Source organism: Syngnathus floridae, chromosome 9 (genome assembly GCF_059516105.1).
Source record: "Syngnathus floridae isolate MCC-2025c chromosome 9, RoL_Sflo_1.0, whole genome shotgun sequence".
NCBI classification, from domain to species: Eukaryota; Metazoa; Chordata; class Actinopteri; order Syngnathiformes; family Syngnathidae; genus Syngnathus; species Syngnathus floridae.
The window spans coordinates 2,662,675-2,675,803 of NC_142421.1; the positions used below are offsets into that span (position 1 = coordinate 2,662,675).

The 13,129-nt window shown below is 46.6% G+C and overlaps 1 protein-coding gene across 2 annotated transcripts in view; it reads left to right on the forward strand.

Moving 5' to 3' along the window:
* Window positions 1-13,129, forward strand: part of meis1b (Meis homeobox 1 b) — a 123,250-nt gene that overhangs the window by 91,276 nt on the left and 18,845 nt on the right. For both annotated transcript variants that reach the window (XM_088385981.1, XM_088385982.1), the window contains one exon: window positions 5,605-5,750. In XM_088385981.1, coding sequence (XP_088242107.1) covers window positions 5,605-5,750 — 146 coding nt within the window. The remainder of the gene's footprint in view (window positions 1-5,604; window positions 5,751-13,129) is intronic.

A 13,129-nucleotide genomic window follows, 5' to 3' on the forward strand; every position in this document is an offset into this window, starting at 1 on the left:
CTCTCACAATTGTTTGGCTGCCTCTTAGATGGCTTTTGACACCTCCAAGCTTCCAAGTAAAGAGTGGTAGAGCGAAGGGGGGGTCAAATGGAAAAGTGGTGGGGGGGCAAACAAAAGCCAAGAGCACTTAGCGGCACAATGGCACGGCGGCGGGCCTTTTTCCAAAAGTCAGCTGACAAAGTCCTTGAATGCGGACGTGGGACAAAGATGGAGACCCTTCGGGCTCAACTAAAATAAAGGGGGAAAACCAACCCCCGCCATTCGATTTAGTCAAGCCAGAAAATGAATCACATGAGCCCAAAAAAGTCAAGGACACGCACTTCCAGGCTGCCCGGAGTTAAGTATCGTTGACTATGTGGATTATTTGTTGTTGCTGTGTTTTATTTCTCTCGTGTACGGTGGCCGCTATCACAGTAACACAAAGGCAAGAGCGGGTTGGAGAAGAAAAAAAAAATCAATAGCTATACAGCAAAAGTGCTCGACATGAAAAGGGTGAACTCATCACCCGACCATTCCATCTTGTATCGTCGGCTCCTTTCTCCCGGAAGTGGGAATAAAAGCCAGTGACTGTGTTTATGTGTGTACCCGTGTGTGTGTGTGTGTCATAGGTTTAATGTCGTGTCGCTGGCCGGCGCTCTGGGCCGTTTTGCGGCGTGTCAAGGCAGGCTCCCGGTGATGACCCTTTATGGTGTGGTGGGAGGGGGGAAATGGCACCGAGAGAGCAGTCACATTTACGCTGACATTTTTTGCCGTCACCTATGGCGATGTCAACACACACACACACACACACACACTTTCCATTGTCATAGCCATGCATTTGATGCGGGTTTAATCTGAATTCCTTAACAGGCATTATGTCGTGACGATATACCGAAATAGTGTTGACCTACATTCAGCGATAACGCACACAAACACGCACATCGGCCGACCTTTTGCTGCACGCACAAAAAGCACTTCACTGCCTCCCGTTCAAGTCTATTTAAGAGCTGCACTTGATGGTTTTGCAGGGTCTCTGTGTGAATTTCCACGACTCGTCAAAAGTGTTTGAAATTTAAAGGCATTGTTTACAGCGGCCTACAAAAATCCACTTTCAAGCACAACATGTCTTATTTGTGACTCAGCGGTGACGTGAACTTGACCTCGTTGCACTTTTTTTTTTGGTGTCACAACAACTCCACTGCATCTTTTTTGTTTGTTTTTATGTTCCGCTTAGTGAACTCTATCCTGGCATTGGGATGGGATCCCACTGCATTGCGATCCCAAAATAGTGGCGTGGCTCCCTGGCGCGGGCAGGAAGGGAAAGTCTAGACGAGCCGTGCCGCGCGGTGCCGCGCCGCCGTCTTGTTTTGTCCGCAGCGCATGTCATTATGCGCCCAATGTTGTGGAGGCGGGGGTGAATTTCTCTCGCCTCTCCTCCCAAAAAAAAAAAAAAAACGTTTTGGTTACTCTGAGTGTTTTGTGTCCAAGTGTGTTTTGTTTGGAATACATTGAGTAGCCATTTTTGGAACGTTGTCTTGTGGAACATCCCGTGAAGAAAATAAGATTTTTTTTTTTTTTTTGGTGCTGTAAAAGGAGAGATGCTTTTGAAATTCTAGCTTTGCTTTAGAACCAACTAGGAATTCCAGCATGTTCAGAATATTTGGGAGATGGGAGGGTCCCCCTTGTAAGCGCCCCCCCCCCCCCCCCCAGCTTTAGAGCTTCTGAATGGCCTGACTACAATAAGCGTCACTTATTTTCCGCCCCCTTCTTCTTGTGAGCCCAACGAGGATTGCTGGGAATGCGCCGTTTGGCAACGGAGACATGTTTTTTTTCTGTTCAGCGTTCACATTGCGCTATTTTGCAATCTGAAGCGTTCAATCGTAAATGATCTTCCGTCGTTTGATCAGTCTCGACGGGTTTTCAACACCGCTTCCTACATCCGATCTTTTCCAGATTTGATCGCATGCGGTTGCCAAGAAAAAGTCACACGTGAGCTGGAAGAAAATCCAAGCTGGTTCTGATTTTCCTCCACCGCGTGAATGTTGCCTCTGTGAGCAGCACCTGGATTTCGGCCGCCCGTCTCACCTGCTACACGAGAGTCCAGCGCGTGGAACCTGATAGTGAGGCCCCGGGGCCCGCTTCTCGCCCCGGCCCGGTCTGGCGCGCCGTTATGTAAGACAAGCTCGGTAGAGGTCACTTGACAAAGCAGAAATGAGCCTTCGCGTGACTTCTTCCCTCTTAAATCCAAAATACGCTCCATAAAATCTCCAACTGACATCCCCTTCATAAACTGTAAACGATTCTCATGCTCATGACATCTGGCACAAAGCTAATATTCATCACCCTTTGCGCGTTTGGCACTTTGGAGCAAACAAATGGAGATATTAGAAAGCTTAAATGTCATAATTCTCCCACGGGGCACGGCGAGCAAGACGGCACGCTTTCACACATGACCGAGTGACAGAAATTGGCGGCTGTTCATATTTCCAGGCGGTGGAAAAAAAAAAAACGTCCCACACCTCCGACGTGGCGCGGCGCGAGCCACGGCGCGTAATCAGATCATAACAGATTAGCCCAGATAGCAACCGATAATGTCAGCGTTCGCCTTAAGACGTAACGCTAAAGACGTGAAGCGTCATTAGTCGTCTTGATAGCGCTTTTTTTGTCCAAGCGCAATTTGTATTGTGCTGCTGTTGTTTCGAATCCAATATATGGCCGGTTTAAAAAAAAAAAATCTAATATTTTTAAATATTTTGTTGATTACCTCAAAGCGTCAGATACAAATCCCCCAAAACTGTTTAGTCTTTGTTACTAACCCACCACTTGATTGCTGATTGCATTTTTTTACACCAAAAAATGATTCATTTCCCCCCTCTTCCTTTTCCAAATGATTTGAAACATCCTTTTTCTGACCCAAAAATATTTCATAAGGAATCGGGAATAAAAAACAATGAATAAAAGCCACTGCCGCCGAATTAGCATGGGAGCAGCTAATGCTAACTACGCCAGTGGAAATGCTCAACCAAACACGGCCAAGACTAACCTACTTTTTACGTCATTATCTGTTTGCTCGCAGTGTGTGTGTGTGTGTCTGTGTGTGTACTTCAGCGTGTGAGGCGACTGATAAAATATTCTTTCCCTTGGTTGGCCCCGGGGCATTTCAATTGCCCCTGGCTCCTTCCAGTCACTGGCCTGCTCCTTAATTGCCACACACACACGCACACACACACAACTGCTGTGCTTGGAAACACACATGCATAAAGAAAAGGACGCACGCTCACAGACCGATGCACATCTATGCATGCATGCATGCATGTTGCACACACACACACACACAAAGCCTCACACCCCCATGGCCAAGCACCACCCTTCATTGATTCGGCCCTTCTTCAACCCCTTCTTCTTCTTCCTGGTTGTTTTCATGTCTTGGGTGTCTTGAGTGTGATTGGGGCGTTTTGGCGTAAGGCCGGCCATCTTGTATGTTTGGAGCCTTAACCCTTGCTGGACCACTATTTCCAAATTTTAACTCTGGCAACACTTCCTCAACATGGCAACCACCTTCCCTCCCCCCCCCCTTTGCACTTCCTCCTCCGCTTCCTCTTGCCGAAGCAGCCGGCACGCTTCCCTTCGGCAGAAATTAGCCCCAGACCTGGCGGAGGTGATTGGTATCAAATTGCGGCCAGAATAGAAATGCCGATAAAATTGACGGCGCTTCCTCCGTGGTCTGCCTGCTAGGTAACCAGAAGCAAAACCAAAACTGGATCATAACCCGGGTTAGGAAGAAGGCTTTGAGTTGAAAATGTCTTTATAAACATATTACATACTAGAGAAAGAAACAAAAACTAGGTGAGCATCTTTAAATGCGTAGTTTGCTATACTTCCCATGATTCCCTCCCTCCGTCCCCCTTTCCTCCTTCCCTCGCTCAGTGGCTCGCCATTGCCAGCTCGCCATTTGCTTCTGTTTTCCCAACTCGCACGGGACGAGCCCTTGGGTTTGTTATTGTAGGCTTTGCTGAACATGAGCTGGTCTTTACGGCGGATTCTGAGCATTTGCTTCCAATGAAAATCTGCTCTTGGATTACAAACGCCTCGGCCGCACCCGCCCGCCCGGACGCATGCGCCATGTCTGAACTTAAATTTTACTCTTAACGAAATGTTGACAACAGAACACTTTATTAGCTCTAACCTGGTGTTGCATTCTGGGAATTGTACTTTTAGTGTGCAAATTCTATTATGATTGATTTGGGGGTTCTTCGGATCTGCTCTTGCACTATTTGATACTTCCTGGAACCAGAACCAATCAGATATATTGAGAAGTGCAGAGCCCAGCTTCGAGCGAGAAACCTTTTCGTAGTGCCCGGCCGCCATTTTCTTGCGCATATGTGCATTATTAATGTTCGCACCTGTGTCTGTGGAACCTTGTTTTATCACTGCGACTTCATTAAAAAGCTCTCCATATGTGCGCATATGCATCTCGGCGTTGCGGGAGCTGGCACGACTGATCCGGGCGCGCTCGCTATCCTAATGGCGTGTATAATTCAGGTGCCCCGCAGGCACGCTTTCAGGAATTCTTTTGCCCGAGGTAATGGGGAGCAAAGGCCCCGGGTTTTAGGCCGCTGATTATTCCGCTGATAGTGGCGGGCGTGGAAAAAAAGTCATCTCCAGCCGGATTAGCGCCAACATCCCCATTAATTATCAATGTGCTCGAGGTTTAGCGAGGTGTCGCTCCCGCGCCGCCGGAAGCCGAGCCCGCTTTAAAAGTGCTTTGTGTGTAATCAATAAATAACCGCAGCCGATTCTCGCGGCGCTTTTTATTTGTATTTTTTCTTTCCCCCCGCCGCGCTCGCAGCTTAGCTCAGTCGCTTGTTTACCGCTCATAGCGTTTCTTTGATGAACGTCGTCTGCCTTCTTATTTTGAATACCGATAGCAACAATTAGGCTCATACGGAGCGCTAACAGTAATTGGTGAGATGTGCGCGTATATATATAGGTACAGTATATGCGTGAATGTAAAGGGAAAAAAAGCCTTTGAAAGCCCCCCCCAACCCGTTTTAAGCCGTCTTCCCCCTCAGGTGAGGTGAACTGGCCTTAATATAGCGCCTTATCGAAGCCCTACAGGTTGCTGTAAGCACCCGTGACGCCATTGTTATGAAAAGCAGCTAGCTTTGTTAGCGCCGTTTTTTTTTCCGCGCTACCTTTTATTTGGCAGTCTCCCCTTTTGTACTGCCGTGTTACTGTTTTCTAGCGCGAGTCAAATGGCGGAATAACTATTCTATGCCCCCCCCTCCTTCCTCCTCCACATGAAGGATAATAAAGACTAAATCTCTCTGTCAGTTTCAATTCTGCGCGGGCCAGGATGGCTGAGTGGGGAAATGCGACCTTACAAGTCCTTTGTGCTGGGATGCGCGCCATGTTTTGACTGTGGGGGTTATGAAAGGCAGGGATATTTATAAAAGTATTAAAAATGAATGCGGTTGTGATGCGCGCTATTCACTTTGGGCTATTGTAGCGGTTGCCTACAAAGCCCCCCCACCATCGCACGGGAATTCCTCGCTCTTTGAGGTGCTTGACGTCAACAAATGGTGCTTCTAATGTCTCGCCTTCTTTTTTAATTTTTTTTTACAGGCGACGGACTGGACAACAGTGTGGCCTCGCCGAGCACGGGCGACGACGACGACCCGGATAAGGAAAAGAAACGTAACAAGAAGAGGGGCATCTTCCCTAAGGTGGCCACCAACATCATGCGGGCGTGGCTCTTCCAGCACCTAACGGTGAGTTTGGATTGAACACCACGAATATCATAACACAAGTTTAAAATGGCCGTCCCCTTTCATGTATAACATCCAACACGTTGGTCCTCAGTTGCTCTCAGCATTGCATTTCGTGTGAGGACAGCAGCCGCTTTGGTTTTTTTGCACGCCAAACAACACATCAATGCTCGCTCATTCTTCATCGTCTTTTCCCGACTGTCACGCTGCACCTCTCGTTTATAAACACACGCTTGTGTTGGCATCTGCTCAGAGCGAGTGCCTCGTGGGGACGCTTTAACAGAGCGCTTATTAAAAACAAACGTGTCATTCTTTTAAGGAGACTTAAAACTGTGAGAAGCACCTTGTGATGTGCTGATAGCAGCTGCGGCGGTGGCGGCGGCGGACCACAAGATCACACCGAGGCATTTCCATACTCAGTGAGGCCTTGATGGAGTTCATCTTTACACTTGAACTCATCCAACCCAAAATGTCACGCCAACACTGCGGGCGAGATTTATCCCCTCAGCACACGAGGCTTGATTTACAATCGCGATCTAAACAGCCAAGATATACGGCAAATTAATGGCAGCAGATTGGGGTGGGGTGAAAACTCCATTGTCCATGTGGGCGTGGCCATTGGCGCTCCTTCTTGCGTGGGCTTGGAGATAACAACGCAAACGACACTAATTCCTCTCCTTATCGTGATTTCTTTCTCCTGCCTTTTTACCGCAAGGTTCCAGTCTTATTTCATGATTCCATGGAAGTGACAGTTTCCCGTAGTTTGTGCCATCCGGCTTCCAAGCGATCTGGCAGTAATGTGTGAATAACTGCTTCCGCCTGCTTTTATCGCACGCATCATTTTTATTGTATCGCCATCATTTTAATCGCACTGCTTTCCAGTTAATGCCACACTTACGAGTCGCTTCAGTGTCTCAGCTGCTGCTTTTTCTCTTACGCCAATTGGATACATGCACACCAACAAACCCCCCCATTATCTTTCAAGTGTATTTAATAATTGAGCACGCATGCAGGAGAAGATGTTGATACAGCAAAACTAGACTAGAGCAGTGGGCACACCACTCCCCCCCCCCCCCCCCCCTCCCCCCCCCGCGCCATTGCTGCCCCCTCAGGGGAGTCGCTGTTGTGCATGAGTGGAAGAGAAGGTGGGTGGCAGGATGAAGCTGCCAGGAGATGGCAGGAGGCGTCGAGCCAGCTGTTTCCGCATCAGATTTTCGATTTGAAGAAAACTTACGTAGATTTGATAATGAACCACATATAGAACCTGAAAAAAAAGGACCCACATTTTTGGTTGCAAGAGTGACCCTGCAAAGCCTTGGCATAAGTATCAGAGCTGCCTGGCTGGCCTCTGAGGTAGGAAACCTCTTCAAAGCATCCCATCATCCATTTGGAATGTACACCCTGCTGCCCCTAACCCCCTTTGCTTTCATCCAAATGGTATTTTCTTGTTTAATTTAACAAGAAATGAGAAGTAAATGAAAGCTCGGGCCTCCGATCCCCCGACGCGCCCCGTGATCCGCGCCCCTCTCCCCTCTGAAAAGGCAATTTGTGAAATTATGTGATGGAGTAATTAGACGGAATTCACAAGCACGCCCCCCTTCCCCCCCAACTGTTATTCACGTTCATGGCTGCCTGCCTCCACCAGGGAGGGGCGGTGGTGTTAGCGTGTTAGCTGGCAGACTGCGCCGCGATCTCGTACACATTATCGCTAACACTCCCATCGCTGGCTGAGCTCCCTGCCTATTTGTACACACAGCCGCTGTAACGAGAGGCAGCCGCGATCGCAGCTCGTAAACGGAGCCAAGCCGGCTCGGCGACCCGCCCTCCCCCTCCTCGCCTCCTTTTCTCCCATTTAAAACGTATAAAACGCACCAAGAGCGTATTCAAAAAAAAAAAATCCAGGCATAATCCACCGTTAATACAATTAGAGGCTAATTTAACCGCACACAAAGTGAGGTTTTGTGAAAAGCGACATCATTCGTTCAGGCACTGGCAGAAAAGCCATCCTGTGCTGGAACATCTTATATCATTTGGGAAGTTTTATTGATAAGTGAATTGGATTAGCGGGCTATACTTTCGAGGTAAAATCATAAGCTAGTCCTGTTTTTATTATCGCTATTTTGGTGAACGTCTCGCACATTTCGGCAGAAACTTTCAAGTAAAAGGCGCCCCTCAGCAAGAAATTAGCATCCGTTGTCGTTGCCATTCGTCACTCTTGGTGACGTGTAATTCTCGAGCTCTCCCGCGGGCTTCCAAAGTCGGCCTCAGACGGCGTCAGTCTGAGGCTGTTTATTGCTGGAGCCTGAACGTGTCATCACAACGGTCACCTGGGGCAAGATCATCAGTTCGCCCTTCAAATAGCGTCGCTTTGTACTCATGAACAAACGCTGACCTCGTGGACAAAAATACTCTTCATCACTCCACCCTCCAAAATCTTAATTCTTCATTTTACCAAGAAATTTGGAATGCTGCATTCCGCAGTGCTGGAAAGTCCCAAATGTTGTCTCCGGGGGGGGATGAGTTGTTTCTGGTAAATTTTTTATTTTACTTTCTAAAATAGTGTCACTTCATCCTTTAATTCTGCCATTTAGCCATCTACAATGTGTCCAATTGAGTCAAAGGCCGTTGACCCTTAAAATAGAAACATTTTCGGGCCTCCCATTCTAAGACTTGATCCAAAGTCTGTCCCACGTGTCTCAGTGCTGCTTGCCGCATGATTGTTGTTGTCTCATCAGAGCGACGAGACGGCACATCAGCTGACCGTCCGTCCATCCGTCCGTCTTGAGCTCCCGTCAAAGACAAAGAAAGACGCGATGTCCATCTCGCCGCGTGCTGCCCAGTCCTCCCTACGCGATTACAATCTTAATTCAGCCTAAGTGGCTGTCAGAATCGAAGGCGCCAGCGCTTTACGCTTTTGAAAGCGTTGACAGACGGCGGCGCGCTTGCGCTAGCGGCCTGGCGTGACGGCCGTGACATCAGAGAACAAGTCGTCGTTCTTTGCTCGCTCTCAGATGCTTTCTGTGAGGCGCTGAAAATGCCTCCGGGATGTTTATGACTTACACTGCCTGTGTTTGTTTGTCAGTCTATGTGTGTTGCGCCGTCCACGCCGTCAAGCCGCACGAGGGGCGATTCATCAATTTTATCGATTAGTGGAAGTTTATGAAAGGATTGTTCAAGTTTAGAAATAGTTTATGTGCAGGTTGCAAACCAGTTTGGGTGCCACAGAATAATCACACAAGAGTAAATTCAGCTTTTTATTATTAGACTTGCAAATTACGACTTATCAGCTTCATTCTCAAAAATCCAAATTCATTATTGTAACAATTGAACTCTTTGTACTCGAAGAATTGCCACTTTTTAATTCCTGCAACATTCCTGGTAGTCATGTTTGATCATGAAGCAACATTTTTTTTTTTTAATGTCATTGTCGTTGAGGGAAACCATTGATGACAATAACAATCAACCTTTTATATAAATTCCGAGATTTGGGTTTACGACTAACTCCCAGCCCAAATTAAAGGTAGCAGACGCCACTTGGTGTCAAGCAAGGAAGGCAGCTGAGTCAACTTGTGACACACACACACACACGTACATATGTGCGCTCATTCCGTTGCCCCCAACCCCCACATTGGCCCACACCTTATAATGAAAACATCATCAATTATCCCTCTTGACAGGCCCTAGAGACCAAAGGCAGACAAGGGGGGGGCATCTTTTTTTGTTGACTAACCTTCTCACACACGCATGCACAAACGCTCGCTTTTGTTAAAGTATCCAAAAAAAAAACAATAGCATGATGAGCCATCTTTGCCAAATAGTGACCCTTGGGAGTTTGTATGCAACCGATAGTGATTCAGTGTGGCGTCTTAGTACTGATGGTGAGGTACTGGGATCGGGGGTGGTGCTTTGACCAGTGCAGAGGGGTCCCGACAGATTACATGAAAGGCCATCTGTTCTCTGATTGATGGACAGAATGATGGATGATCTCTTTTTTTACGGAGGCAAGGAAGCATATTTGGTAACCCGAGCAAGAGGTCAGAATGGACCCTCGCTCCGAGGCGCTGCCTGACCTCTCCCACACCAAGCGAAAAAAATAACTAATATTACATATGATTATGAAATGCAACAGAGCCACCATGTTGACGTATCCTAATAAGTTTTGCGATGTGATTAATGGTGTCATACACACACGCTTTTTCACACTTTTTCCTCACTTTCATTATCAACTGTGTGCTATCAACTTGCCAGCGTTTGTGTAAGAGTGTTTATGTGTGTATGGGTTTCATGGAGGGGGAAAGAAACGAATAACTCTAAAATGACAAATTATTCTCTGTTGGACGCTAATGCATTACAGCCGATACACACGCACACTCAACCGTGACATCAGCGCGTGGGTGGGATGCGGAGTTCCCCACCATCGCTGTGGTATTGGAGAGTGTGTGGCAAGTCCAAGTTTGGAAAGTACAGTCACAAGTTAGCTTGTGTCTATCAGAATATCCATCTTAGCATATTTTTAGAGACCTCATCAAGTCTCAACAAATCTAAGTTTGTCATTAAGATGTCATTAGTCACTGAGAAATAATGACGTAATCAAATAAAAAAATGAATATTTAATTTTGGGAAAACATAACTAGTTGATTAGTGAACTGCAATAATGTGGCAGGATTTTGGTACTTATTGCAAAATTGTAAGAACATGGACTGGTCTGATCTGATCCTTTATCCTGTTACTCCCCCAAATTCCAGCATTTTCCTTGCCAAGCTTCAGTTAAGTTGTGAAATGGATTAAGCACTTTTTGGCTACTTTTATTTATCAAATCAGCAGTTTTACATCAAAACGCTTTAAATTAAGTTCAGCGGCTTTGAAGAAAGTTTAACATAGTGTGTGTGGGTGTATGTGTAGCTTGGTTGTGTTCAGCCAGCAATATATTAACTCTGCTTCAGTGTGAAATCACATTAGCGCTAGCTGTTAGCCGCTATCCATTAAGGCTGTTTTGGTGATCCGCGGGATTGTCGGATCTCTTTTCTGGCTGGAGTCAGCAGCCCGATGCCTTGTACTTATATGGCCACATCCCCGCATGTCCTGCGTGTGTGTGTGTCACTTATGTTATTTCTGCTTGTGATGGATGCCGCCATTTTGACACGCTTATAATCAGCATGCTCGTTCATCAACGGGCTCGTGTGTCCCCGTTGACTCAAAAAATAGTTCTTCCATTGTTTTATCTTCTAATCCAGCGATCTGTGTCCCATTCAATTTTTCTATTTAATTTGAAACCATTCAAATGTGACTTGTTCTATTGCATTTTTAATCCAACACAATGAAAAAAGGCCCAAGCCCAAAGTGGAACCCAGAATCTTAGAACTGTGATGGAGATGTCACCGTATGCCCTGCTTTAGTGATAATTGATTTAATTTGTATTCAGCCAAGCCTGTGGTGAATGTAGACAAACAGCACGCCATGATGGTGGAAAAAAGAAAAGCACGACATTTTCCTCACTTGATGTTATTTTCCAGTGTCCTCCCCCCCCAACTAAATCGAGTGGTCTTATGTCTTATTGTAAACACCTTGCACGCTTCACCTCCGTCCTGCAATCGGGAGGTGAAGCAAGTGCTGCTCACTTGTTTGTTACGACGGATTAGCTCATTGATTTGTCATAGTGGTGCACTGATGGAGAAGATGAGCAGGAGGAGGAGAAAGAAGGCCCAGCTCGGGCACTTAATGGAAACTTAACAAGAGGAGGGAGGAGGCAAATGGAAGGAAAATAAAAGAGGGGGGAGAGGGAAGGAGTCTTGTAGCGTGTGAAAGCTAGCAAAAAGCTAAATATAGAAGCGATGGATGGAAGAGGGCACGGGCAGGTGAAAGGATCTACCGTGTAGAGATGAATGAGACGTCAGCGAGCATCGGGGCGCAATTGTGAAATTACCTCACTAACTTTTCAGCTTTATTCACCCTCCCCAAAGCTGACTTTGTAATTAAACTGTCAGGGGCAAAAGGCTAATTATGCTAATAATGTAATAATATCGCCACGGTTATTAGAGTGTGCACAAATTGCTTCCTGTCGGGGATCGACTTTCGGCACATTTTCCCACCCCTCGTAGTCGAGTGAAATAAATGACAGTCAACAACAATAAAGTAATTTCTATGAACCAAGTGGAGGGGGCGGGGCTATAGATACGAAGGCATCCCACTGTTGCCCTCCACCCTCATGGCCACCCCTTCCCCTAAGGCGGCAGTGGCGTCGCACCTCCAGCTGTGGCTGCCGTTCACCAATGCCTTTTGGAGTGCCCCCCCCTTCGCTCAAATAGGCAGTAATTACCGGCTTAAAGAGGTTTAGTGGTCCAGCAAACTACATAATCACCCCTTGAATTAGCCCCGGCTCATCAGGCGCACTCCGCCGAGCAGTCCGCCGGCACGCCATAAAGGGGCGGCAGGTGTAGCGAAAAGCTCGGCCCACCCCCGGTGATGAAAGTAGCGAGGCTAAATACTCAAGTAAAAATAAATCCGTGTTTGTACTTTGGTACTTCCCAAAACTGCGAAACCCGATTTCGCACAGCACAGAATGTGAATTAGACAAACGCCGGCGATGATGATCAATTACCCAAGATGAGCTACGCTTTCCACACGCCGCTAACTCCATTTGTTTCCCATAAGGCCGCCGCATTGAGGGAATTCCCTAAACCAACAAAAGCTGTTTTTTTGTTTTTTTGCGAGGAAAAGCGCTCATTAATGCGTGAAAACATCTGTTTCCCCGCCTTTATCTCCAGGAGAAATGAAGAGGCACTCGATGACAAAGTGCCAATTGTTGAATTATTCATGTTACAAGCTCAGAGATGTTGATGTAATTTTTTTTTGTCTGCGGTGTTATTATTTTTTTGGAGTGTCTTTTGTTATTCTGCTTTTGAGAAAGCCCCAATCAAAGGAAATTAGTTTGTTTTTGTTTTGTTCCCTCAATTTTTTTGTTTCTCTTTAAGCCTGTTTTTTTTCTTCATGGCGTTGTCCCCCCCTCCTACTCCCCCCCTCCAACTTTTCTAAGTCAATGGAATGCTGTTTGATGTCTCATCTACTGAACCTGAAAAAAGTACTCGAGTAAAAGTACAATTATTTTAACAGGAAATAATTTAACGGGTACATTTACAATGTTTTTAATCGGTTACCTTACAAGATTGTGTCGCAACGAGACAACGAGTGAACAGGAAGCAAATTTAGGGAGTACGCACAGCTTAGTATGTCGGAAAGTCTGCACTTGCTCAGAGTTTTGGCATAACAATGTGCTCACCTCCCCAAATATTTAAAGCAACCTCATACCGGCCTGGCAGCTCTTGCAGTAAACAGTACGTTCGTGAATGTGTGTGTGTGTGTGTGTGTGTGTAGCTAACCCTCGG